The sequence below is a fragment of the Coregonus clupeaformis genome, chromosome 3, assembly GCF_020615455.1.
Source record: "Coregonus clupeaformis isolate EN_2021a chromosome 3, ASM2061545v1, whole genome shotgun sequence".
Lineage (NCBI taxonomy): Eukaryota > Metazoa > Chordata > Actinopteri > Salmoniformes > Salmonidae > Coregonus > Coregonus clupeaformis.
This window is the reverse complement of record NC_059194.1, coordinates 45,856,113-45,883,883: the sequence shown is the minus strand read 5'-3', so window position 1 is coordinate 45,883,883 and position 27,771 is coordinate 45,856,113. Positions and strand designations below refer to the sequence as shown.

Below are 27,771 nucleotides of genomic sequence, written 5' to 3'. Positions count from 1 at the left end.
ATGGCAAGAACAGCTCAAATAAGCCAAGACAAATGACAGTCCATCATTACTTTAAGACATGAAGGTAATTCAATCTGGAAAATCTCAATAACTTTGAAAGTTTTTTCAAGTGCAGTCGCAAAAACCATCAAGCGCTATGATGAAACTGGCTCTCATGAGGACCGCCACAGGAATGGAAGACCCAGAGTTACCTCTGCTGCAGAGGATACGTTCATTAGAGTTACCAGCCTCAGGAATTGCAGCCCAAATAAATGCTTCACAGAGTTCAAGTAACAGACACATCTCAACATCAACTGTTCAGAGGAGACTGTGTAAATCAGGCCTTCATTCTCGAATTGCTGCAAAGAAACCATTACTAAAGGACACCAATAAGAAGAAGAGACTTGCTTGGGCGAAGAAACACGAGCAATGGACATTAGACCGGTGGGAATTTGTCCTTTGGTCTGGAGTCCAAATTTGAGATTTTTGGTTCCAACCGCTGTGTCTTTGTGAGACGCGGTGTGGGTGAACGGATGATCTCTGCATGTGTATTTCCCACCGTAAAGTATGGAGGAGGAGGTGTTATGGTGTGGGGGTGCTTTGCTGGTGACACTGTCTGTGATTTTGTTTCTGCAGCGATATGCCATCCCATCTGGTTTGGGCTTAGTGGGACTATCATTTGTTTTTCAACAGGACAATGACCCAATACACCTCCAGGCTGTGTAAGGGCTATTTTACCAAGAAGGAGAGTGATGAAGTACTGCATCAGATGACCTGGCCTCCACAATCCCCCGACCTCAACCAAATTGAGATGGTTTGGGATGAGTCGGACCACAGAGTGAAGGAAAAGCAGCCAACACGTGCTCAGCATATGTGGGAACTCGTGCTCAGCATATGTGGGAAGCATTCCAGGTGAAGCTGGTTGAGAGAATGCCAAGAGTGCGCTAAGCTGTCATCAAGACAAAGGGTGGCTATTTGAAAAATCTCAAATATAAATTATATTTTGATTTGTTTAACACTTCTTTGGTTACTACATGATTCCATATGTGTTATTTCATACTTTTGATGTCTTCACTATTATTCTACAATGTAGATTTTTTTTTTTTTTTTGAAAAACCCTTGAATGAGTAGGTGTTCTAAAACTTTTGACCGGTAGTGTAGATAGGTATGAGCTACCTAATGTCCATGTTTAGTGAGTTTGGACATTTACAAGCGAACGTGAACGGGACATTATGCAAATGAAGTTTTGATGCATGCTTGTCTGATGGAAGAACAGCACTGTGTACACACTGTGTCTGTGTGGAGCCTGGGAGTCGCTAGGGCAACGGGCCTGCCGGCTCTGCTCGGAGAAGATAGGGGAGGAGCAGATGATGATGATGATTCAGAGAGGAGAAGCAACACATAAAACAAGGAAATCAAGCTGCTGTACAGATAACTCATTCAAAGAGCTTTGACTTCTCAAACACGACAGAAAGCTAACACAATATGATACGCATGACCTTATTAATTCAGCCATTTACTTAGATAACTAGCAAGCTAAACTTAAGAGTCGCCCTATCTCAGAATTCTTTATTTTTCACACAGGGTAAAAATATATAAAACGCATAAGAAATATCTTGCTACGTTTTGTAAACGCCGATCTAAAATGCTTCTTATTGTTATTTCTGCTCTACGTCGAACAAATTTTGTGCTTCAGTTGCACTTTTCCACTTGGATGAGATTTCACAAATGGCATTCTATCAAACGACAGCGCTCTGACTGATGTGTAACTACTTTCTCTCCTGTACTTTTCTCGGTGTAGGCAGCCTACTTTCTCTGGTAAAATGCAAGATTAACTTTAAGCGAAACATTAGGAAATGTAGCTTGTTACATTTTTTCTAGGATAAACATTAGAAATATGATGTCCATTTATAATTTTTTGCAAAAAAAGACCTTGCTTTTCCATTGTAAGCTCATTTACTTGTGTGTCTGCTAGCCAAATAGCATTGCACTTCTGTCGTCGTCTGATGAAAATGAAGCTATTTTCTGCCGAATGTGTTGCGCTAATGTATTTTATGTGAAGGAAAACTATAGTTGTACATCCCTGATCACTCTTTTGAAGCAAAAAAACACTGTTGACTCTCAATATAAAACACAACCCCTGTCAATACACAGCTGGACTCACCTGCTCCCGCTTTCTCCCGTTGTGCTATTTACAAACAAACACGTGACTGGTTCAACTGTTCTGGGGAACTATGGTAAGCTTCGTAATGTAAAATAATGTGACAGGTGAAATGAAGAACGCGATCTGCTTTATCTCCTAACGTATTGCACAAGGTGACTGCAGGTATTTACTTAAAAAGTAGCTTCAAATATTTAAATGTATTGAATAACCATCCCGTGGCTATTTCCAAATACCCCAGTATACAGTATATAAGGTATGACATCCAAGCCTAATACCCACAACATGAAGCAGCCAGCACTATGCTTGAAAATATGGAGAGTGCAGTATTTTTGCAGTATTACTTCATGCCTTCTTGCATTCAGGATGCATGTTTTGGAATATTTTTTGTTCTGTACAGGCTTCCTTCTTTTCCCCTTGTCAATCAGATTAGTATTGTGGAGTAACTAAATCGTTTGCATTTTGGTCAGATAGCAGATGCTCTTATCCAGAGCGACTTACAGCAGTGATTCCATAAATGTTTCTACTACGATGTTGTAACCACAATGTTGTTGATCCATCCTCAGTTTTCTCCTATCACAGCCATTCAACTCTGTAACTGTTTTAAAGTCACTATTGGCCTCATGGTGAAAACCCTGAGCGGTTTCCTTCCTCTCCGGCAACTGAGTTAGGAAAGACGCATGTATCTTTGTAGTGACTGGGTGTATTGATACATCATCCAAAGTGTCATTAATAACTTCACCATGCTCAAAGGGGTATTCAGCGTCTGTGTTTTTTATTTTGACCTATTTACCAATAGGTGCACTTTTTTGCAAGGAATTGGAAAACCTCCCTTGTCTTTGTAGTTAAATCTGTGTTTGAAATTCACTGCTCGACTGAGGGATCTTACAGATAATTGTATGTGTGGGGTACAGAAATGAGGTAGTCATTCAAAAATCATGGTAAACACTATTATTGCACACAGAGTGAGTCCATGCAACGTATTATGTGACTTGCACATTTTTACTTCTGAACTTATTTAGGCTGCCATAACAAAGGGGTTAAATACTTAATGACTCCCGACATTTCAGCTTTCATTTTTTATTAATTTGTAGAAATTTCAAAATACCTAATTCCACTTTAACATTATGGGGGCCAGTGACAAAAAAATCTCAGTTTAATCCATTTAAAATTCAGGCTGTAACGCAACAAAATGTGGAAAAAGTAAAGTGGTGTGAATATTTTCTGAAGGCACTGGGTCAGGTTATATACAGTGGGGAGAACAAGTATTTGATACACTGCCGATTTTGCAGGCTTTCCTACTTACAAAGCATGTAGAGGTCTGTCATTTTTATCATAGGTACACTTCAACTGTGAGAGACGGAACCTAAAACAAAAATCCAGAAAATCACATTGTATGATTTTTAAGTAATTCATTTGCATTTTATTGCATGACATAAGTATTTGATACATCAGAAAAGCAGAACTTAATATTTGGTACAGAAACCTTTGTTTGCAATTACAGAGATCATACGTTTCCTGTAGGTCTTGACCAGGTTTACACACACTGCAGCAGCAATTTTGGCCCACTCCTCCATACAGACCTTCTCCAGATCCTTCAGGTTTCGGGGCTATCGCTGGGCAATACGAACTTTCAGCTCCCTCCAAAGATTTTCTATTGGGTTCAGGTCTGGAGACTGGCTAGGCCACTCCAGGACCTTGAGATGCTTCTTATGGAGCCACTCCTTAGTTGCCCTGGCTGTGTGTTTCAGGTAGTTGTCATGTTGGAAGACCCAGCCACGACCCATCTTCAATGCTCTTACTGAGGGAAGGAGGTTGTTGGCCAAGATCTTGCAATACATGGCCCCATCCATCCTCCCCTCAATACGGTGCAGTCGTCCTGTCCCCTTTGCAGAAAAGCATCCCCAAACAATGATGTTTCCACCTCCATGCTTCACGGTTGGGATGGTGTTCTTGGGGTTGTACTCATCCTTCTTCTTCCTCCAAACACGGCGAGTGGAGTTTAGACCAAAAATATATATTTTTGTCTCATTAGACCTTCTCCCATTCCTCCTCTGGATCATCCAGATGGTCATTGGCAAACTTCAGACGGGCCTGGACATGCGCTGGCTTGAGCAGGGGGACCTTGCGTGCGCTGCAGGATTTTAATCCATGACAGCGTAGTGTGTTACTAATGGTTTTCTTTAAGACTGTGGTCCCAGCTCCATTCAGGTCATTGACCAGGTCCTGCCGTGTAGTTCTGGGCTGATCCCTCACCTTCCTCATGATCATTGATGCCCCACGAGGTGAGATCTTGCATGGAGCCCCAGACCGAGGGTGATTGACCGTCATCTTGAACTTCTTCCATTTTCTAATAATTGCGCCAACAGTTGTTGCCTTCTCACCAAGCTGCTTGCCCATTGTCCTGTAGCCCATCCCAGCCTTGTGCAAGTCTACAATTTTATCCCTGATTTCCTTACACAGCTCTCTGGTCTTGGCCATTGTGGAGAGGTTGGAGTCTGTTTGATTGAGTGTGTGGACTGGTGTCTTTTATACAGGTAACGAGTTCAAACAGGTGCAGTTAATACCGGTAATGAGTGGAGAACAGGAGGGCTTCTTAAAGAAAAACTAACAGGTCTGTGAGAGCCGGAATTCTTACTGGTTGGTAGGTGATCAAATACTTATGTCATGCAATAAAATGAAAATGAATTACTTAAAAATCATACAATGTGATTTTCTGGATTTTTGTTTTAGATTCCGTCTCTCACAGTTGAAGTGTACCTATGATAAGAATTACAGACCTCTACATGCTTTGTAAGTAGGAAAACCTACAAAATCGGCAGTGTATCAAATACTTGTTCTCCCCACTGTATCCTCACATGGCTTTAGGAAGTATTGTGGAGTGTTACAGTGCTATCTGTTTCCCCCTTTGCCGCACTGCCTCCCTGCCTTATTACACGCCTCAAGCTAACCGCTCACCTTGGCTAGCAGTAATGATGAGTATTGACAAAAAGCACCTCAGACTCAGACATAAGATACAGTAACTCTGAGGTAAATAAAAACTCGGAACTGTCAGTGACAGGTATTTTCTATTCCCCCCTGAGGTGAAAGGTAAGCCTGTCTCTCGGTTACAGTCCGGCAGTGCAAGTCATTGAGTTACAGGGAGCAACAAAGGCTTTTGAAAGGCAGGCAGTAGGAAAAGTAGGAGAGGTGCCATGGAGCAGTATCTTATCGTTCTTTGGTATATGGCACATTAGGAAAGTGTTATAGACTCTCCTCCGCCATATCTAGTGCACAGCAGTATGCGATTACCGCTTGCCTATACACGGGAACCAGGCCCACGCCCTGGCTTTATTAGAATGTATTATCGTCTGAGGTGGGCCGGGCCGATGAGCTCACTTTTATTGCTTTCGATAACAGGTAATTGTGACCTTTTTAAATGTTTACTTAAATCGCATGGAAAGAGATTTTCTAGAGATTGTGTTCTTAACAACTGAGTAATTTCCTATCGCTCTACCCCTGACATGACATAACACAAGTCTGCATAATGATCAGATATATTTTTAAAGCCCCAAATAAAATGTGCATGAGAAACCACATCATAAATGTTGGGTAATCCTCGAGGGAAACAACTGTGCACCCATCCAGAGAAGGATGGCTGACTAGCCTACTTTCTAGTTTGCCTTTTTGTTGGTTCCACCACTGATCTCATTTCAGTCATCGGGGGTATTGTTGTGAAATAATGGTCCTAACAGGTCTTTGAAAGCTCCTCTGTTTGCTCAGCTGAAAGCTATAGGCCCCGCATGGCATATGGCCTGCTGTAAAACGGCAGGCCTGTCATGTAGAAACAGACAGCAGGAGCTGACGTCAATACCAACCTTATACCCTACCATATTCCCCCCACTGTGTGATCCCCATAGCAGAATGCTAAATGCTCTTTGAACTACTTTTTGAGTGCTGGCTTTATTGTTTGGACGAAGACCATTTCTATCTAAAAAGCTGGGAGTGAAATGGTTTTCCATTGAATAAAAGAGCCCTAAGAATTAATTATTCTCTCTTTCTCCCAGGGGTCATCAGAACCCAGGAACTCCTGGACCACGAGACCACCCCGCACTACTGGCTGACTGTGTACGCCACGGACGGCGGCGTGGTACCGCTCTCGGCCTTCGTGGAGGTCTACGTGGAGGTCCAGGACGTCAACGACAACGTGCCGCAGACCTCGGAGCCCGTCTATTACCCATCGGTGGCGGAGAACTCGCTGAAGGACGTGTCCATCATCCAGATCGAGGCGGTGGACCCGGACGCCCGGGCCAGCGACAAGCTCTCTTACAAGATCACCAGTGGCAACCCCCAGGGATTTTTCGCCATCAACTCCAAGATGGGTAAGACGATGGCAAAGGCCGCCACTTGAATTGAACTTTATTGATCCCCAAGGTGGAATTAATTTCTCGCAGGCAAACGTGTAGTGCTGCTATGCTTTAAATGAAGCACATACACAGAATAGCAAAGGTAGACACAAAACACAACCAGTTAAGGTCATCTATGTTATTAGTGTTATCCATTTGTTGTACAATGAAATGTATTGGAAATGGCCTTGTCTTTTGCTTCACATAGGCTTTGTCTATTCCAATGCATGTGTTCTGTAATATGAAACACGAAGCATGTACAGCGCCTTGGATTTATCCTACCACGTACAATGTGTGGCCAGCAATCAATTAACCATCACCTAACAGATTATAGGCAATAGGCTACATACCGACTGAGAGTCTATTGTACGTAACGTCATGTCCAATTTCATCACTTGAAAGAATCCAACTCCTCTCACAAGGTCATGAATAGCACTTCTACATAAAAGGGTAAAGGATACATGTAGAAAGAATAGAGGTTTAATCGCCCTTTGAGACTTTGAGAGGGTACATGGGGGCAGTTGTAGGTTATCTAGGTTATATCAATCTTCTTGTTCTTGTTTTATAAGAAGCCTCCGGTATCTCCAGTATGGCCACATGATTTTAGCATGGTCGATATGAGAGATGTCTACAGGGTTTCTTCCCACTACCCACAGAGCACAGAGTGTTCACATATGGTGTTCTGAAAATGGATGAACGTTGAATATTTCATCGTTTTTCTTGGGGGGGTGAAGCCCACTGGAGCAGACAGTGATTTTACTCCAACATGAGCGGAAATAGTAGTAAAAGGTGCAAACTGAAGCTTTTGAAACAAAAGCCGAAGCTTTTGAATGTGGATGTTGTTGTTTTTTCAGTGGACTGTGTGTTATTGTTGGTGGGGTTTTGAGGAATTGTTCACACTTTATATTCAGTTGGACAGATACCATGTTATTACATATGAATGTGATGTATTAGTATAAAAGCGTAGAGCTTGACTTTGTACAGTTTGCTTTCATTACAATTCAGTCTGGACTTCATATGCCTTATTTGCAGTCCCCATGCCCAGCTATGTAATTACAGTTGGGTTACCAAAGCAGTTAGATGCTACAAGGCATAACCGCAGCTCAATATGAAAAGTTTGTCAGCAAAATGATATTTGTGTGTCCCCTTGTTATAATTAACACAGCATGCTCATTACAAACAAGCTTGTTTACTTTGATTGCATTGTGCAACCTTGTATGTCTTTCAGTAACTGCTAATTGACAAACTCATTTAAATCCTACCTCTGAGTTTTGCTTGTTGCTTTAAATGCAAGTACTCATTTAAACTGACATGAGGAATGGCAGTAGAGCAATCGGCTCTCACATTTTCCTCCATTGACTTGTGTGGTCCCATATTCCAAGGCGGTCCTCCCATCAACAAACTGTGGTTATTTTTGTTATAGCAGGGGCCAATGTGAATTTTCTTGACCAAATAAGGGTTGGTCATGTAGCATGCTCTCTCTGGCTTTCCGAATGATGGCTACTCTCCAAGGAGAGACAGAAAAGAAAGGGAAGGGGAGAAAGAAAGAAAGAGAACGTTCTTTCTTTCTTTCTTTCTTTCACATTCAGCTGCATTTAGCTCACTTAGGCATTAACTCAATGGTGCAATGGCCGATAGGTTTGATAATGAAGGTGGGAGTTGTGTGGGAGGTGGAAGGTTTGTGTGGGTGTGTGTGTGTGTGTGTGTGTGTGGGTTGACTGTAAGATTCCACTTAGACAGATAAGACATCCTGAACACAGTGGGTGTAGTGTATTTCTCTTGAAGTGGAGCAGGCATTCTTGAAGTGGAGCAGGCATTCTTGAAGTGAGTTACAGTATAGACTAGTAGAGGTGAGTTAGCCAGACTCATGCTGTCGAGATAGTAGCCGTTGTTGGATTTTAGGAGTTGGCCTAGATTTGATTCTCCTATCTGTAGTTAGTACCTGTTGAAGAAAGTATATAGTGGAGACCAGCCTAGACACTAATGCACACCAGTGATTAATCACATAGGATCTGATCAGCCGAAGAGGTTTAATTTCACCCAACGTTTTAATAGGATTCTCTGATATTCTATTATCCTGTGTTGCCGTAAGAGCTCCAACGGTGCCCTCTGATCAATGGGGCGATCAAATGTGACCCCGGGCCTTTGATTTGGGCTGACCTCCAATGATTTTCATTTAACCTCTGAGATGGAAAGCACCTCACCGCTCATCTGTTGAAAACCCAAAGGTGTGTCTGAGAAAAGTGAATTGACGTCCATCTTAGTCTATTTTAAGGTTGGATGCCCTAGATCGTCCCCATAGTCAATAGTTGCTTTCACCGTAGTGTATTGTAGTTGGGTGTTTTTTCCTCCCCATCCAAAGAGGCTGGATTTAAACACGTTCTCTCTTCCTAACTTATCCGATATGCGTCCCGGTCTTTCGACACATTGTTTCTGGATGTTCTGAAAACTGCCCTATTTAGCTACCACAGAGCAGATTTCAACTTGCCCTTTGAACCAAATGCTCCTACTTAGCCTACATATTAGCAGTAAATCTTTTCCCCCCTTCCAGTTTACGGGGTGTTTATGAAAGTCAAAGCTTTTACGGGGCTACTGAGTCTACCTGTTTATGTTCCAAACGTGTAATGCTTCTCCGGTTGCTTTGTTTGGTGAGCGAGGGATGAAACCCATTCATGCATCTCAAAGTGTGTTCAAACGTTTATCAGTGGAACACCAGGGCTCCTAGCGTCAGGTTCAACAAAGAGGTGGCTTGTACAAAGGGAAACTTCAACTAAATCACTGCCACCGTATATGCGTTTGTGGAATTTCTGTGGAGGAGAGGTTGGGAGGGAGAGAGAGAGAGCGAGTGAGTGAGAGAGCGGGAGGGAAGGTAGAGAGAGTTGAGTGCATCTCGTCTGTTGCTGAAAACGTTAAATGTAATATTCATAAGTGAATGGGACACATTTGTTCCAAGATAAACTTAACTAAATCACTTCTATATGCATTTGTATTATTATATGGAGAGAGAGAGGAAGAGTGCATCTCAGCTGTTGCTGAAAACATCATCACAGAATGTTCATAAGCGAAAGGGACACATTATCTTTTTATTTTCCACGTCACTGCCATTAAGACGGATGAAAATTGGCTTCGTACCCGGTCGACATTATCAACTCAATATGACATTCTCCCCGCATATTACAGGACAGCGCGCTCTGTAATTACATGCTCAAAAACGGCAACGGGAGTAAGGCCCTGTTTTGGCATATCTACAAAGCTCTCCAAAGGGGTGGGAGAAAGAAAGGAAAAAATAGTGTGTGTTGTATGTGTGGGTTTTGGCAAACGTTGCATACACATGTGTAGCTAGCTAGCTTATTAGCTTTGAAGCTAACATTTCTTCCCTTCAGCTTTCTGCCTGAAAGTCTGACAGCTTCAAATGCAGATAGATGAAGGCTTCTTCTCATGGTGCTTTTGGGTCACCCTTTTCCCTATTTTGGTGAGCGTTGCAGACACGTGTAGCTTAGCTAGCTAGCGATCATTGAAGCTAGCATTTTCCTCCTGTACCTTATTGCCTGACAGTCTGAGGGCTTCAAACGCAGATGAAGGCTTCATCTCCTGGCTGCTTTTGTGTCGCCGTGCCCTTTTCCCTGTGCAGTCCCCGTATCGGCTGGCTAAATCCCAGGATGAAAGGCTTTATTTCTGCAGAGTAAACAAGTCTTGTTATTTAGTTCCTTGCAACTTTGGGGGTTTCATTTAAGTGCAAGGCCAGCTCTCTCCCTCACTCTCGCAAGACACCATGGCAATCCCATTTGGAGAAAGCTGGCAATGGGAATTCATGGAGTTTTGGGGTTTCGCTTGGTCCGGAATAAAAAGAGTTCCTCCCCGCTGTTTGGAAGTTTTCTTTTCCCTAGTCTTTCGAAGAAGCCAAAGAGAATTGGATCACTTGAAATCTGTCTGCTTTGTGAGATTGACTCCTTGGCCATTGATGTATGTGGGCAGTCTGTGTGTGTAGCATTGTATGTGCCTCCTCACATAACTCATTGGTCTGTATCCAGAGCTGGTGTGAACGACTCTCCCCCTCTCTCCTCCAGCTGATCTAGTGCTAACCCACCCACTCGCTGTGTTGAAGCGGATCAGGTTTATCATGATACACATACCAAAGGATTCCCTCCCTCCCTCCCCTCTCATTCGTCCCTCCCCCTCTCTCTCTCTGTGGGTTCAGTGTCCTTTTCAAACACAGCCCCGGTCGGAAAACACGTTTTCTGCTTTTCCCACCCTCGCTCGGCTTGACCCCCCCAGCGAGCCCGTGTAGGAGTAGAGTTACAGAGTTACCCACCTCCTGCTCTGTACAAGCCTCCACTCTCACGTCCACTCTCCACTCTTTAAATCGCTACAAAGCTTTGGCGTCTCGTTAAAAAGAGACGTCGGGAGGTATTCTCGGGCAGTCGTCAGGGAGAGGTGGACGTGAGCTGCCTGCCTGCGTAGAGGGAGAGTAGGAAGACGGTTGCTGTTAATGATACCTGGCGAAAGTGGGATTTAAAAGATGCAGGCAGCCTGCTGCGACGGATTGGACTGGACTTTGAACAATGCCGGAGCTGGAGTGTGTGCTCAAACAGCCGTGACTTCTCGTCGGAAATACACTTGCACTCCGGAAACAGGGAGGGAGGGAGGGAGGGAGAGGTTGGCTAAAGATCACAAGAATATCACGGAGAGTCTGTGATAGCCTCGTTCTAACTAGCTGACAATCCTATGTAGTCCAAAGGTGATTACACCAATGTGTCATCATGTACTGATGATTATGATGAAGGTGATGATGATTATGATCTGTAAGAGGAGGAGCACCAATAGTCTCTGGTTCAATATTTCAGTGTTTTACTACGATCCCTTTAGGACTCTGTTTTATGACGATAGGTTCAAGGTTCCCTAGGATCAAAGGCTGTCCTTGACCAAGATTATAGACTATTGTATAGTCTGTTATATGAAAGTTAGCCTTGGAGCGCTAACACACAAAACCTCCCCTTTCACAATGAGCCACTCAATGTTCTTCACTTGACACCAGTACAGCATAGCCCATTGACTTAGTTCTGCCTCCAGTTTAGTCCTGACAAAGGCATGTCCTGTGTGGGGACAGAGTTGTGTAAACTACATTGTTTTCCCCCCGCATTTGGTGGCAGCAGTTGACCCACGAATTGAAATGAATGGGAAAGATAAACCCAGGTGATTTTTTTTTGGGGGGCCCCCATTTGAAAATGAGAGCTCAACGCCTCCTCCTAGCGAGCCCGGAGCAGAGAATCAGTCTGTAGTAAATTGAAAAGGAATATCTCGGTAATGCGTTGGCAAGCATGGTTTGCTCTGACAGCTTTTATATGCATTTCTAATCCCAGGAGTTGTATGAAAAGCCATTAGAACAAAAAGAAAAAAGAAAATAGCCGGTGGGATCCGGGCTTCAAATCATCCACTCCGTGATATACTCCTATCAGCTTTCAGTGACGCCTTCTCTGTTAGAAAAGGGGAGGGGGGGAAACATATGTCAAAGTGCACCGCGTTTTTCAAAGCCCCCAGGCCGATAGCGAGGGGAAGCCAGATAGGAAATGGATACTACCACCAACAACTTCCTGCCGTTTCCTGCTATTCGGGGGCCGAACAATTGGCACGAGACACAAAAGGTTATTAAAGGAGCAAGAAAGGAAAGGATGGAGTATACTTTTTTTTTCAGGGAAACTTATCCACAGCTTCTAGCTACCTGCACCTTTGTAGGCTGTTTTTAGTGGGTATGTGTGTGTGTGTCTACCTAGTGTGTGTCATTCTGTCTCTCTTTCTGAGAGTGTGAGGGAGGCCTATAGCACTACAAGGCTTCGAGGTTCATTAAGTATGAGCTCTTTGCACACCTGTTCCTCCCGGCTCGCCCCCGCCCAGAATTTCCTCCTAAGCTGCTCCCGAGCACCTCCCTCACCTCTCTGGGAACAGCTGAATCTACATCCTCCGACGCTGCAGCCGGGAGGTACTGCAGACTGCAGCTTGCACACCGACCAGACTGTCTGTCCTCAGCGCATGACTGAGCACAGGAATGTATACACATCAGCAGGAGCTGATAAAAAAAAACATGGATGTCATCTGCCGGGGATTGGTGTTCTTTCACTCACACACAAGGTGTTTCTGTCTATTTTGCTCTACCTTTCTCTCCTTACCTCCCTCTCCCTGTTTCTCTCTTTCTCTATCTCTCTCTTTATTTTCCCTCCCTTCCTCCCTCCCTCTAAATGGAAGGCAGACACATTACATTTAGGTATAATATAAACAGTATTGCCAGTATGTAGACCCCAGCTGGTAATCAGCTCCACAGTATCCAATTACTCACCCCTGTCACCAAACCATACATCAATGACACGCTCAAACAGGCATCTGGACAGACAGCCCCCCCCCCAAAAAAAAACCCCACAAGGGCTGCATTCCTATAGGCACACCGTAGCAAAACAGAGATGAAAATGTGTGCCTCTCATTGGAGAAGTCGCTCACTGTTTTAGCCGGTTTTCTTCCGTTTGGTACCCTGTGAATACGACCCCCGTCACATTAACCATGTGAATCAGAATCCATAACACCCAGGTGGCTCTGATACGCTTTCAATGTACCACGACCACAGATGACATTGACCTTATAAAAATCCGTCCTCGAAATTGTATTCCTTCAGTGTCGATATTTATTTATCTTTATGGTCGTAAGCAACTGCGCTTCCTTATGCTTCCGCTTATTGGCAGTCCTGCACATCCTGTCGGGGAAAATTCCCAAGCTCCTCGGCTTCCATCATATTAGTTTTGGAGAGGATATATTTTCCCAGACCCCTTGTATCCATCCTAATAGAGGACCGTCTACAGATCGACAGTGAGCTCATTGTAGGGGTCTGTCTTTTTGCGTCCCAAATGGAACCCTATTCCCTACTTAGTACACTACTTTTGACCAGGGCCCACTGTCAAAATAAGTGCTCTATGTAGGGAATAGGGTGCCATTTGGGACGTAGACATTGTTTGTTTATATCCCCTTGTATGAATATCCATTAGATGAGCCCTATTAGCTAGCCTGGTAGGAGGGTAATGAGGTAGGGAGCATGGAGTCCTCTGAAGCATCCCTATCCTCCCTGGGTGTGTGTGTGTGTGTGTGTGTGTGTGTGTGTGTGTGTGTGTGTGTGTGTGTGTGTGTGTGTGTGTGTGTGTGTGTGACTGTGCAGTGCATAGGGGAGAGAGGCTGGCATTTTAGTTTTGAAGTGATTTTGCTCTCCCTCTCTCTCTCCTTCGCTAAATGCTAGCCATTTTCACAAAGACCCCCTCTTAGCAGCAGGTGTGGGAGGGGCACGGGTGGCTATTGTCAGAATCCACTTACACTGTGTCTGTGTGTGCCAGCCTTTCTGCCTGTCTGTGTGTGTGCAGGTCAGTACGTCCCTGTCCAAGTGTGTGGTGGTTTCTATCTTGTTGTGTGAATCTGTGTCCCTGTCTGAATCTCTGAATCCCTGTTTGTGCGTGTGAAGTGGGCTCTTATGGGGAATGCAAGGGCCTTTTGAAAGCTGTGTGAAGTGTGGCATTCCTCCCCTAGCTAAATTATAACTCTGTGGAGGCCCACCAATGGTCCCCAGTTTAAAGGCTCTGTGGCAGTTCACCTTTAAAGGAACCCCCAAACAACCCCTTCTCTACTCTAAATGTTTACCCTGCCCTATCTTAGACCCCCCTCACACAAGTCGGCCATGCTTTGGGCTACTTCTTTTGGGATACTTTGCCATGCGATACACACTTTGGGATAATGAGGGTTTTCTTGGACTGTGTTGGCTGTGTGACGGAGACACAAGTGCGGGAAACAAATTGCTGTTTTTAACCACCATTTTGGGTTCTGGTTGGGTCTCCATGGAGACTAGCTTGGAGCTAGTTGGTAGATTCAACAATTTAACACGAGGATGTTGAAATTGTTGTCTTCGGCGCTCGAAGCTAGGAGAGGTTAAATGTTTTCTCCTTATGAGAAAAACAAGTCTTAAAACTTTTTTACCCCCGACCCAACAACAGAAAAACAACAATCCCGACCTAGATCAAATAATGAAATCTCGGGGCTTATTCGATTTTCGCTAGTTCGTCAACAATTACGGTAAATATCTCACGCCGCTCATATAGCTCCTTCATAACCGGGGAGGGTTTAACCCACCCATTGCAGACACCCACAACATTCCCGCACGTCTGCAGTCGACAGCTAAATATGTGTCACCCTGCTAGACTGCTAATCACTGCAGTAATACCTGGGTTGTGTCCCAGCCCGGCATTGTCCCGGACAGCTCACCCGGCCTCCATTTTGGAGACGCGGTTGTGCTGAAGGACATGCTGCGGAGTGCCTCTCCTTTGCAACTGTTGTTTTTCTCCTCTTCTCAAAACAGCCTGGCTGTAATTACTGTCGGCCCCGGCTCAGCCCACTCCTGAGGAGGCGTGTGTGTGTGTGTGTGTGTTTGGAGAGCTAGATTGTGGGTTAGAACAGCAACCTTCTCTCTGCTGTCGAGTGTGTGTGTGTTTGATTGCGTGTGTGTGTGTGTTTTGAGAGCTGGTTTGTGGGTTTGGAACTGGAAGCTTCTCCCTGATGGCCTATATGTAGCCTGCCAACAGCTGGACAGCTCCTCCAATCTTAACACAACTTAGTCATGTTGACTTCTGTCTGTACTCTGTATCTAGGACTAGTCCCTATAGCTATACACTGACAGTACAAAACATTCCATGACATAGACTGACCAGGTGAATCCAGGTGAAAGCTATGATCCCTTATTGATGTCACCTGTTAAATCCACTTCGATCAGTGTAGGTGAAGGGTAGGAGACAGGTTAAAGAATGATTTTTAAGCCTTGAGACAATTGAGACATGGATAGTGTATGTGTACCATTCAGAGGGTGAATGGAGAAGACAAAATATTTAAGTGCCTTAGAGCGGGGTATGGCAGTAGGTGCCAGGCGTACCGGTTTGTGTCAAGAACTGCAACGCTGCTGGGTTTTTCACGCTCAACATTTTCCCATGTGTATCAAGAATGGTCCACTAACCAAAGGACATCCAGACAACTTGACACAACTGTGGGAAGCATTGGCGTCAACATGGGCCAGCATCCCTGTGGAACACTTTCGGCACCTTGTAGAGTCCATGCCCCGACAATTTGAGTCTGTTTTGAGGACAAACGGGGGGGGGGTGCAACTCAATATTAGGAAGGTGTTCTTAATGTTTTGTACATTGTGTATAGTACTATAGGCAGCTGTGTATTTCCAATCCATAGGCATAATTGATCGTCAGAGGCTGGAAGCCTGGAGCCGTGGCTCAGGTAAAGATAGGAAGATATGCTAAGCTAACACTACTACTTCATAGGCGTTGACGCGCATAACCCCACATCAAAGGACTGCTCCCGTGAGCTTGGAGACAGCTAAGATGCTTTAAAAAAAAAGATGGCTCCAACCATCCGGATCAATTTAGAGCAACCTTTAAGAGTTCTACCTCGGTTAAATTTAGCTTCTCGCTAGGATGGAGGTGCAGAGGAGTCAACTCTCTGTCCTTTAATTAAAGCGGTGGAGGATTTTCAGCCTGGCACACTTGGCAGCTTGACAAAGGGGAACGTGTGTTTGTGTGTGTGTGTTTGAGAGCGCAACCCCCTCTCTTTGCCAGTCTTTGGGAAATGTGGGTAATATTATTGTGTGTATGTGTGTGTATATATGTGTGTGCGCGTGTGTGTGTGTGAGCCTCTCTCACTTTAATTCTTTGGGTAATGGGGGTAATACGATCACTTTGTTTATGTCCATTGAGATGGCTTGCAAATTGGCCGGTTTTCAGGACAACCCAACCGATATGCCTTACCTTCTTTTACAAAGAGCCTTGTTCGCCGTGACCTTATAAAAGCTATGTCACAGTTAGCTGCTAGTCTCAACCCATAACACTACCCGTCGCCAAACTACCCAGCATTATTACAAGCTTAACAACAGTACAGTGGAGCCCATTGACTTAGTTGTTGAATTTGTCCTGACGGTGGCATGTTGTCAAGAGTCCTTCCTTTCTTAATCGCTCACAGTTTCCTGGACAAGCTTTTCCAACTTGTAATGCCTTCATTAGCTTTGTTCAATGTATTACAAAACAAAAAAAACTAGCTTAGCACACAAGGGAAACACTGTCTTTCTCTAATGCTGATAGCTCTTTCTTTTATTTATTTTAAGTTCCAAATAAACATTGTTTCTTTTTAGGGTATAGTATGAAGCCCTGGGGAGCTCTGGCTCAGTTGAGTCCTTCATTTGCTGTGCAGGGCAATTTCGAGAGGTGCTGTAAGTTGTGGGCTTGCTATTCTGGTTTGCACCATATGTGCCATTGATGGTCTCGGGTTTCGGAAATCCTTTTTTTTGCTATGATAATCAGTCGCCGTGTGGTCGACCAGCCGGCTCTGGTGCGGTCTGCTCTGGCACGTCTACTCTGCACTCATGTCTACTGCAAGGTTACAATTACGCTGGGAGTGCGAATACACTGGTTATTATTTGGGGAGAAGAGACTGCTGCTCGTATAATGTAGCCATCTTTTTTGGCTTTCTCTTTTTCTCGTCTCCCCGTCCTTTGGTTGAATCTGATTCAAATTGGATCAGATCTCGAGGCGTTTTGCATTCATTTTTATTCTTAGCTAAGCCAGGTTACGTAAAGTCTTAAGTCCCAACTACTGTTGTAGCCCTCAGAAAAAGAGAAACACCATCCCCCTGTGTGAAAATAATTGCAGTCACGGTGGAAATCCAGGGCTCTCGAAATCCTTAAAACAAACCATGGGATCTCATTCGAAATCCCTACACTCTAACAGATGACTTGAGACGCTAGAGCTCGGGCTTGGGGCTACAATTGACTGTGTCTGCCTCTGACTGCCTGCCTCTGTATTTGTTCAGCTTGCGGTATAAGCCTCAGTTAGAGTTTAGAGGCCACTGCTGTTTCAGAGCCCGTTAGCGGACCGCCGCGATATTTCACGTGTGGCGGACGGGGTGGCCTGACGGTGGACTGTCTGGGGCACAGAGGTGACCGGGGGTTGGAGACATTTCTAAGGGTCAGTATCTCAGCCCCCTTCCTCCTCCTGCAGGTCATTTAGAAGAAGGTTTGGAGGACATAACCAAGGAAACAAAGAATGGAGGGCTTGGTTTTTGCAAACAATGTAAATCAGCAATTTACCCTGGCCCTTTCCTGCTTTAGTGTTAGTTTGGCTATTTTGAGTCTTTAGGAAGCACATCATGCATCTTGTAATGAAGTTTGTCTGCCATTTCAAATATGCCCTTTTCTCAATATTAGCTTCCTTTTTCTCAATATGGTTTTGTGGTTTCATTTTCATGATTGCATGATGTCAAGAAAATGGATATCACATTGTCCTGTAGTAAGACAATATAACATTGATGCAACATTGATACAACATTGATACATTGATCGTGGCCATAGTACGAACAAACGTCTCTTTTCCCTCGACAGGTCTCGTCACAACGACCTCGAGGAAGCTGGACCGAGAACAGCAGGATGAGCACATTCTTGAGGTAAGCACCTTGTTTTGTCTGGTCTACCACTAACAGAAAGGGGGGATGGAGAAAGAAGAGGGGGAAAGAAAAAACAGTCTACTTCCTTGTACGTCCGTCTGTGTGAGCCCTCGTGTTTGTTTGGAGAAGCATTAGCAGCATTGCTAATCATCAGAAAGGCCCTCAAGGACGACCTCTTCAGCCGAAGTGGCCAAAAGTCCTAAAACAACCATTTTATTTGCCTCTCTAAACTTTAGCCTTGGCTTGCTTCAACCTCCAACCGACGTACTTTGGCCGAGCACCAAGCGTTGCCAACCAAAACAAGCTGGGGCACAGAGACGCAGCGCATAGTTCCAAACTAACCGGGGGAAGGGGGTTTGGGTTTTGGATCATGATTCCGCCGGTTGTGATTTGCAGGGGGGAATCAGGGTGACTGTGCCTTTGTTCTTCGCCAGTGTACCATCTCGGGATCGAGGGAGGCAAGCCGGGGCAGGAAGCGAGCCGTCAACGCCGGGTTGATGTTTAAACTTGTGGATAGTCACTTTTTCTCTCTCTATCGCTCTGTCTCTCTCTTTGTCTCTCTCTCTCGCTCTCTCTCTTTCTTTCTGTCTCTCCCTCTCTATCTTCTCTCCCCACCCTCCTTCTTTAATTATTTGTTACTTTTATTTAGTATTAAATTGTATTTTTTTGCGTTTTTGTTGTTGTTGGGGTATTCATTCTTAAAACTGCATTGTTGGTTAAGGGCTTGTAAGTAAGCATTTCACTGTAAGGTCTACACCTGTTGTATTCAGCGCATGTGACAAATAATATTTGATTTGATCCCCCCCCCCCCTCATTCCCTTCCCTCTGCCCAACCCAACCAAACGTTTACTGCCAGCACATTTAATTATGTGCCAAGATCGAGTAACCAGATTGGGCGCTGCTTAATTATCGTTATAGGAGTTAATGCAATTCGAGGTTCATTGGATGCCGATTAATGCCGATGTGGGCCCGCATGCCAGGAACTCTCTGGGTTTTCATACTCAATTTACACAGTGGAACGCACTAATATTATTCTGGGACTGGAGAGTAAAGATAGTGGGGGAGAGGAGGGGAGGGATCTATTCTCCTGAGGAAGACATTTTACTGCCTCCTGCTTCTCCTCCTCTCTCTCTCTCTCTCTCTCTCTCTCTCTCTCTCTCTCTCTCTCTCTCTCTCTCTCTCTCTCTCTCTCTCTCTCTCTCTCTCTCTCTCTCTCTCTCTCTCTCTCTCATTCTCTCCATCCACCTCTATGATAAATTAAATGGCCCACTCCTAGATTTGAGTGCCGAGTTGCAGAGGTCTCAAGAGAGAGGAAAACTAAATTGAAGCTTTCGACACAAAAGCCCTTTAATTTGTTAAATTGACCAGGTCAGGAACCCTCTGTGCGAACGACCGAGCAGATTCCCAGGACAGTCAGAGTCAAAAGCCACCCTTAAGGGTTAATCTAAGGGGCATTGGTTGGTGTGTGGATTAGAGATAAAGAGAGCTGATAGTCAGTGTGTTTTTCCAACAGGCTCCTGTTTTTCCAAATCCTTATCCAGAGCCTGTTTTATTATTATTACGCTGTTCATTTGTCCCGTTTAATAAAATGCTCCGGCAGACGTTAAATAACCACATTAAATGTTAAAAAGCTCAAAGCGATCTTCCAGTTCTTTCATGTTGGGGCCAAATTAAAATGCACAGCGACATTCGTACACTCGTTTTCTGTTCATGGGAAAAACCTTATTTATACACTACCGTTCAAAAGTTTGGGGTCACTTAGAAATGTCCTTGTTTTTGAAAGAAAATCACTTTTTTTGTCAATTAAAATAACTTCAAATTGATCAGAAATACAGTGTAGACATTGTTAATGTTGTAAATGGCTATTATAGCGGGAAACTGCTGATTTTTTATGGAATATCTACATAGGCGTACAGAGGCCCATTATCAGCAACCATCAGTCCTGTGTTCCAATGGCACGTTGTGTTTGCTAATCCAAGTTTATCATTTTAAAAGGCTAATTGATCATTAGAAAACCCTTTTGCAATTATGTTAGCACAGCTGAAAACTGTTGTGCTGATTAAAGAAGCAATATAACTGGCCTTCTTGAGACTAATTGAGTATCTGGAGCATCAGCAATTGTGGGTTCGATTACAGGCTCAAAATGGCCAGAAACAAATAACTTTCTTCTGAAACTCGTCAGTCTATTCTTGTTCTGAGAAATGAAGGCTATTCCATGCGAGAAATTGCCAAGAAACTGAAGATCTCGTACAACGCTGTGTACTACTCCCTTCACAGAACAGCGCAAACTGGATCTAACCAGAATAGAAAGAGGAGTGGGAGGCCCCAGTGCACAACTGAGCAAGAGGACAAATACAATAGAGTGTCTAGTTTGAGAAACAGACGGCTCACAGGTCCTCAACTGGCAGCTTCATTAAATAGTACCTGCAAAACACCAGTCTCAAAGTCAACAGTGAAGAGGAGACTCCGGGATGCTGACCTTCTAGGCAGAGTTGCAAAGAAAAAGCCATATCTCAGACTGGCCATCTTAATCTTTTCTTTTTATTGGCCAGTCTGAGATATGGCTTTTTCTTAGAAGGTCAGCATCCCGGAGTCGCCTCTTCACTGTTGATGTTGAGAGTGGTGTTTTGCAGGTACTATTTAATGAAGCTGCCAGCTGAGGATTGCCCATCAAGCAAATCCAACTTGTGGGAGGTGCTTCAGGAAGCATGGGGTGAAATCTCTTCAGATTACCTCAACAAATTGAGAACTCGAATGCCAAAGGTCTGCAAGGCTGTAATTGCTGCAAATGGAAGATTCTTTGACGAAAGCAAAGTTTGAAGGACACAATTATTATTTCTATTAAAAATAATTATTTCTAACCTTGTCAATGACTACATTTCCTATGCATTTTGCTATATTTCCTATTCAGACTCATTTCATGTATGTTTTCATGGAAAACAAGGACATTTCTAAGTGACCCCAAACTGTTGAACGGTAGTGTACGAGTACGGCATGAAAAAATATATATCAATACAAAAATTAATAAATATATTTTCAAAGAAAATATAATCATTCATTATAAAACTATCTCCGTCGCATTTTACAATGTTGAACGGCTCGAAAGACCATCCAATAACTTTACAGTTAGCTTTCATTTGATCTACTGCTCCACTTCAGTCAGTCAGGAAAAGAGAGCGCAAGAGAGAGGGGGAGAGAAAAAAATAAATGAAAAAAAGTAATTTGATGCAAGTACCTTTTGACCTAAATACTTTGGATGTGGGTAAGTGGGAAAAGTGGGAAAAGAGCTACAGTGGCAGCTGCGTCTCAATTGGCACACTATTCCCTATATAGTGCACTTCTTTTGACCAAGGCCCATAAGGGTGCTATTTGGGACGAAGACCTTCGCTCCTAGCCTGGCCTCCTAGGAGAGTCTGGCTGATAACCATGGCGACTTCAGATTTTTTTTTATTGGGATAGACTCTGTCTGGAGGTGGGGGTGAATTTTCCTCTAGGTACAGATCTAGGATAAGCTTCCCCTCCCCCAATCTAAACCTTAACCAATAGATGGGGGAAATACAAAAGGACAGAGGTGGTGGAGGGAAGGTGGGAAGACCTCAAACCCTGGCCTGAAACCCCTGGCTCCACCACCACAGGGGACTGTTTATCCCTGGGGCAGAGCCCCCTCTAGGGGATTGCTGGTCGGAGGAGGGGTGGGTGGGGGTTGGTTGGAACATGTGGAGCTATTGAGGTGGGGGGTGGTCGGGGGCTGGCTGACCGTGCAGGCCTTGTTTGCGCCAGATGCCAGGTGGGGTGGCATCTGGTGCAAACAAGGCCTGCACAGTCGGGGGGGAGGTTTGATGGGGTGGTGTGTGTGTGTGTGCGTGCTTGCGTCTTGTGCATGTGTGCACATACCAGTGTGTATGTGTGTGATCGCCAGTGGGAGTGGGGGAGGTCTCTGAGTGAGCAAACGCCAGGCTCATCTTGGTGAATGTGTGTCGGCTTCAGCGGCAGGGTGACAGGCCTGAGAACAGGGAGGTAGGGAGAGAGAGGGAGGGAGAGAGAGAGAGAGAGGAAACAACAAGGGAGACATGTTAGGACATGCTCACCCAGACCTGAAAGAGAGGCAAGTTGAATGTTCTGCTTATAGGCCTATCTCTACACCAACTGGCTAAGTTTCTATCGTCTCAGCCACTTTCTTGATTTATGCCTTCTGAAGTGTCTAGGCACTAACGTTTCACTACATCAGACTTGAGAGTTGGCCGCCATTTGACCAGGGGTTTGTCGCAGACGTGCAACAATGCGCGCCAAGTGTAAACATTAAATTACGAAAAGCCTTAGAACCACTGCGACACTGTCTTTACGTTGTTGTCACTGTCTGTCTGACAGAGAGTGACTTGCCTCTGGTAAAGACTTTGTTTTGAAAGAGTAGGATGTGCTGATGAGCAACTGTCTAGCACGGCTCGGAAGGGCGCACTCACAAGCACGCATGTAGGCTCATTACCACAGTCTCTCTCACCCACACACACTCTCTCTCTCTCTCTCTCTCTCTCTCTCTCTCTCTCTCTCTCTCTCTCTCTCTCTCTCTCTCTCTCTCTCTCTCTCTCTCTCTCTCTCTTCACCTCAATGCTGCTGTCTAAGTACAGTATTACAGAGTTCAGTTTGTTTTTGTAATTGATGCTCCTATCTTGTCTCTCCGGGTCGCTCGGCATAATTACCATACACCTGCGTCCCAAATGGCACCCTATTCCCTATATAATGCACTACTTATGACCGGAGGCCTGTGGACCCTGGTCGAAAGAAGTGCACTATATCTGGAATAGGATACCATTTGGGATGCACTCACATAAAACAGTTCAGCTGTTCACATTAGCCGGGTCCTTGTCTTTAGATTTTTTCAATCCACTGCTTTGATTTCACAAAGGGAACAGGGAACTGTAGACAAAGGGTGTGTACCCAATGACACTATTCCCAATATAGGGCACTTTTCAACAGGACACCTAGGGCTCTGGTCAAAAGTAATGCACTACATTTGGGATGCATATAAAATATCATCCGAAACGGGGCCAAATGAACGCATCTGCTTGTAATGGCAATATTCATTACAGAATATGAGAATACGGGCCAATGCACCGGCAACACTGCTCCCGAGAGGCGCACGCCGCCTCTAACTCGAATGGTCCTCGTCGTCCTATTTAATTAATTTTGTTCGGGAAAATAGCTTGGACGGCCTCGGACCGACTAGGCGCGGGAAAACAAAAACACATTATGCTGCTAATCGTCGCTGCTAGTGCCAAATGGCGTGTGACCACCACCCCAAATTGTTTTCGCTATAGCGCTGAGCAGATGGTTTTAAATGACTATTGTTCAGCTCTTTATTTTTATTTCCGACTCTTTAAGCTCAGAATTGCTCACATCTCTCTTGGCTGTGAGATAGATAGACGAACCACAGTTCAGTTTCCCAGTTACTCATAATATTTAAGTGTTGTGTTTGTTTGGGTCAGCTAAGCTTATTGCTGGCTGTGTACATTAAGCTGTCACGGCTGTGCATTTCATTTGAAAGACTAGACACCATTCAGCCATTAAGCCAGGCCAAATTAACAAAGTGTTAAAACAGCTGAGTGTTCAAACTACCAAGTGTTAAAGCTAAGTTATGTCCCTCCGGCAAACTATGGGCTGTAGGGTTTCATTATTATTTTTGAACTATTTTAAAACAATTGTTTCTCCCCTGGCTTCTCCAAATGGGTTAACACATCATGCCACTGGTGTGTTTTTTTTTGCTTGGTCTCAGATCAGTTTGTGCCACGTGACAATTACCATAGGAATTGGCAAGACCGCACAAACTGATCTGGGACCAGGCTGGTGTTTTGATATCTAATACTTCTATCGCTGTGAGGAAGAAAACATCAGCATAGATAAAATGTTTTTTCTCCTTGTGTCTGGTTGGATGGTGATACATTTATCAAGTAAACCCATTTAACGGAATATGTTGTTTTTGGAGCGCCTGCTACATCCCCAAAATAACGACGAGTCTCATTCTTCTGTGGCAAAAAAGCAAAGCGAGTGTGGTCTTTGGACCGTCTTGTTGCGCTTGTCTCGGAGAAAAAACGCAAAACTATGACTTGCCTCTCACATTCATTGAATCCCTTCACCATAAAAAAATGACTGAAAGGGAAAGAAAGAAGGAAAGGGAACAATTCAACTTCAATAAGCGAGCGAATGTATAACAGCCTGTTCCCTTCAAATATTTGTTCCCGGATGCACAGCGTGGGTCTTTGAATAAGATGACTCGCAAAATCTCAGAAGGAATTGCTTCAATTTTGGCAGCCAATTGACTTACTGAGAAACATTTGTGAGCATGGCAATGAAATGATGGGTGGGAGGAAGAGGTGGGGGGGGAGGAAGATGTGCGGGGAGAAAGAGAAAGGGGGAGAAAGCGAGGGGGAAAGGGAGAGAAGAAAGCGAGTTAGCTTTTTACCTCCGTTCTCTTTGATTAATTCAAGGACTTCGAATAAGGAACGTCCTCAATCAAACGTTGGAGCCCCGGTCATTACATATTCACGAGACGCAGTGCTTACTGCTTACACATATGTGCAACATTATTGCTTGGTCCCCCCTCCCCTCTGCAGTATATGCATTGTTTCGCTAAACTGGTTTTAAACATTGCTTTAATTGGAAATGTTTACGTGACAACACTCTTCCCAAGGTTGCATGGGTAAATGGAACACAATGTCCGTTCAAAATATGAAATGTGATGACGTTCTACCATTGACTGTTGGCCTTGACACTTAATTCACATAGATCCTTTGAAGCTTTTCATTCAGCGTTTCTCTCTTTTCCCTCTCACAGTCTCAAACATAGGATTCCAATTGTAATTCCATGTTTTCCCCAAAATGTCTCTCAATTCCATGTTTTCCCCTCTTTTTCGCTCGGATTAAAGTCACAGACAACAGAATTCCCATACTCCCATTCTAATTCCATGTTTTTCCTAACTTTTCCCTAATAGATCACTGTAACCGACCACGGGGTTCCTGCCAAATCCACCACGGTCCGTGTCATCGTCAAAGTCCTGGACGAGAACGACAACCGGCCGCAGTTCCTGGAGAAGATCTACAAGATCAAGCTTCCGGAACGCGAAAAACCGGAAAAGGAGCGGGCTCTGAAGCGTGATCCCGTGTACCGGGTGATTGCCTCAGACCGCGACGAGGGTGCCAACTCGGAGATCTCGTATTCTATCGAGGAGGGAGATGAGCACGGGAAGTTCTTCATCGAGCCAAAGACGGGTCTGGTGTCGTCTAAGAAGTTCTCCTCCGCCGGGGAGTATGACATCCTCACCGTGAGTAGCCTAGCGCATTTGGATTCATAGTTTGTATACTCTGGATTTTTTGTTAGGAAATTCCTCTGCATCTTATACTGAACAAAAATATAAATGCAACATGCAACAATTTCAACAATTTTACTGAGTTAACAGTTCATACAAGGAAATCAGTCAATTGAAATACATTCGTTAGGCCCTAATCGATGGATTTCACATGACTGGGCAGGGGTGCAGCCATGGGTGGGCCTGGGAGGGCATAGACCCACCCACTGGGGAGCCAGGCCCAGCCAATCAGAATGAGTTTTTCCTCACAAAAGGGTTTTATTACAGACAGTTTCATCAGATGTCCGGGTGGCTGGTCTCAGATGATCCCGCAGGTGAAGAAGCCGGATGCGGAGGTCCTGGGCTGGCGTGGTTATACATGGTCTTCAGTTGTGAGGCCGGTTGGACGTACTGCTAAATTCTCTAAAATGAAGTTGGAGGCGGCTTATGGTAGAGAAATGAACATTAAATTCTCTGGCCACAGCTCTGGCAGACATTTCTGCAGGCAGCATGCAAATTGCACGCTCCCTCAAAATGTAGACATCTGTGGCATTGTGTTATGTGACAAAACTGCACATTTTAGAGTGGCCTTTTATTGTACCCAGCACAAGGTGCACCTGTGTAATGGTCATGCTGTTTAATCAGCTTCTTGATATGCCACACCTATAAGGTGGATGGATTATCTTGACAAAGGAGAAATGCACACTAACAAGGATGTAAACAAATTTGTGCACAACATTTGAGAGAAATAAGCTTTTTGTGCGTATGGAACATTTCTGGGATCTTTTATTTCAGCTCATGAAACATGGGACCAACACTTCACATGTTACATTTATATTTTTGTTCAGTATAGTTAGGGAGAAGTCACTTGGGTTTAGGATTTTCTTTTGCTTTTAGAGGAATGTCAATGTACATGCTGAGTTATATGACATCTTAAACTAGAGTCAGTGTTTTAGAGAATTATTGGACAAATCGGACCTGTGGCTTTGATTTATTCGCAGTAATTTACTTTTACATTTCCAATGTACATGCCAAATTGCATTTGTTGATACACTTTTGAGGTTTAGTATAGTCACAGTACTTTTATATAATAGTACATTTGGGCTAATGTTGCCTGTGATAGATTTATCTCACTTGAAGGAATTAGACACATAACACAATAAGCTTCCAGGACACCTGTTTAACGGGGGACGCCATGGTAACAGGTGTTCCGATCTGTTGTTGTTTTTCCCATGTGGGCTAGCTGACCGTTCTTTGACCCCTTGGCCTATCTGTCTCTGTCTCTCACTCTATTTCTCTCTCTCGCTTGCTCTCTCTCGCTCTGTTTCCTCTCTCCCCCCTCTCTCTCCCTGTGTTTTAATTAAAGTACTTTAATTAAAGCTTTTAAGTGCTATCCCCTGGGAGACCAATGTGTCTTGTTGTATAATTTTGTTATCCAAATCAATTCAAATAAATTCATTCCCTCTCTCTATCAGATCAAAGCGGTGGACAACGGACGCCCCCAGAAGTCATCCACCTGCCGGCTGCACATCGAGTGGATCCCCAAGCCGGAGGTGGCGGCCGGCGCGCCCCCCTTGGCCTTTGAGGAGCCCCCCTTCTTCTTCTCAGTGATGGAGAGCGACCCCGTGGCGCACATGGTGGGGGTCATCACCACGGAGATGTCGGACACGCCCGTCTGGTTCGAGATCACAGGTGAAGCCTCGACGAGTGGATGCAGGATTTTGTTTTAGGTTGTGTGTGGGTGGGTCTGTGCATACACGCATGCGTGTATACAGTTGAAGTCGAAGGTTTACAAAAACTTGTTTTTCAACCACTCCACAAATTTCTTGTTAACAAACTATAGTTTTGGCAAGTCGGTTAGGACATCTACTTTGTGCATGACACAAGTAATTTTTCCAACAATTGTTTACAGATAGATTATTTCACGGATAATTCACTGTATCACAATTCCAGTGGGTCAGAAGTTTCCATACACTAAGTTCACTGTGCCTTTAAACAGCTTGGAAAATTCCAGAAAATGATGTTATGGCTTTAGAAGCTTCTGATAGGCTAATTGACATCATTTGAGTCAATTGGAGGTGAACCTGTGGATGTATTTCAAGGCCTACCTTCAAACTCAGTGCCTCTTTGCTTGACATCATGGGAAAATCAAAAGGAATCAGCCAAGACCTCAGATTTTTTTTTTGTAGACCTCCACAAGTCTGGTTCATCCTTGGGAGCGATTTCCAAACATCTGAAGGTACCACATTCATCTGTACAAACAATAGTACGCAAGTATAAACACCATGGGACCACGCAGCCGCCATACCGCTCAGGAAGGAGACGCGTTCTGTCTCCTAGAGATGAACGTACTTTGGTGCGAAAAGTGCAAATCAATCCCAGAACAACAGCAA

General features: G+C 44.4%; 1 protein-coding gene across 8 annotated transcripts in view; it reads left to right on the top strand.

Annotated features, from left to right (window-relative positions):
- Positions 1 to 27,771, top strand: part of fat1a (FAT atypical cadherin 1a) — a 92,977-nt gene that overhangs the window by 21,403 nt on the left and 43,803 nt on the right. For all 8 annotated transcript variants that reach the window (XR_005996267.2, XR_005996266.2, XM_041855734.2 and 5 more), the window contains exons 3-6: positions 6,187 to 6,501; positions 17,978 to 18,039; positions 25,025 to 25,354; positions 26,854 to 27,070. Coding sequence is in view for 6 of the 8 variants with exons in the window: in XM_041855734.2 (XP_041711668.2) it covers positions 6,187 to 6,501; positions 17,978 to 18,039; positions 25,025 to 25,354; positions 26,854 to 27,070 (924 nt within the window). In the remaining 2 variants the exon portion in view is untranslated. The remainder of the gene's footprint in view (positions 1 to 6,186; positions 6,502 to 17,977; positions 18,040 to 25,024; positions 25,355 to 26,853; positions 27,071 to 27,771) is intronic.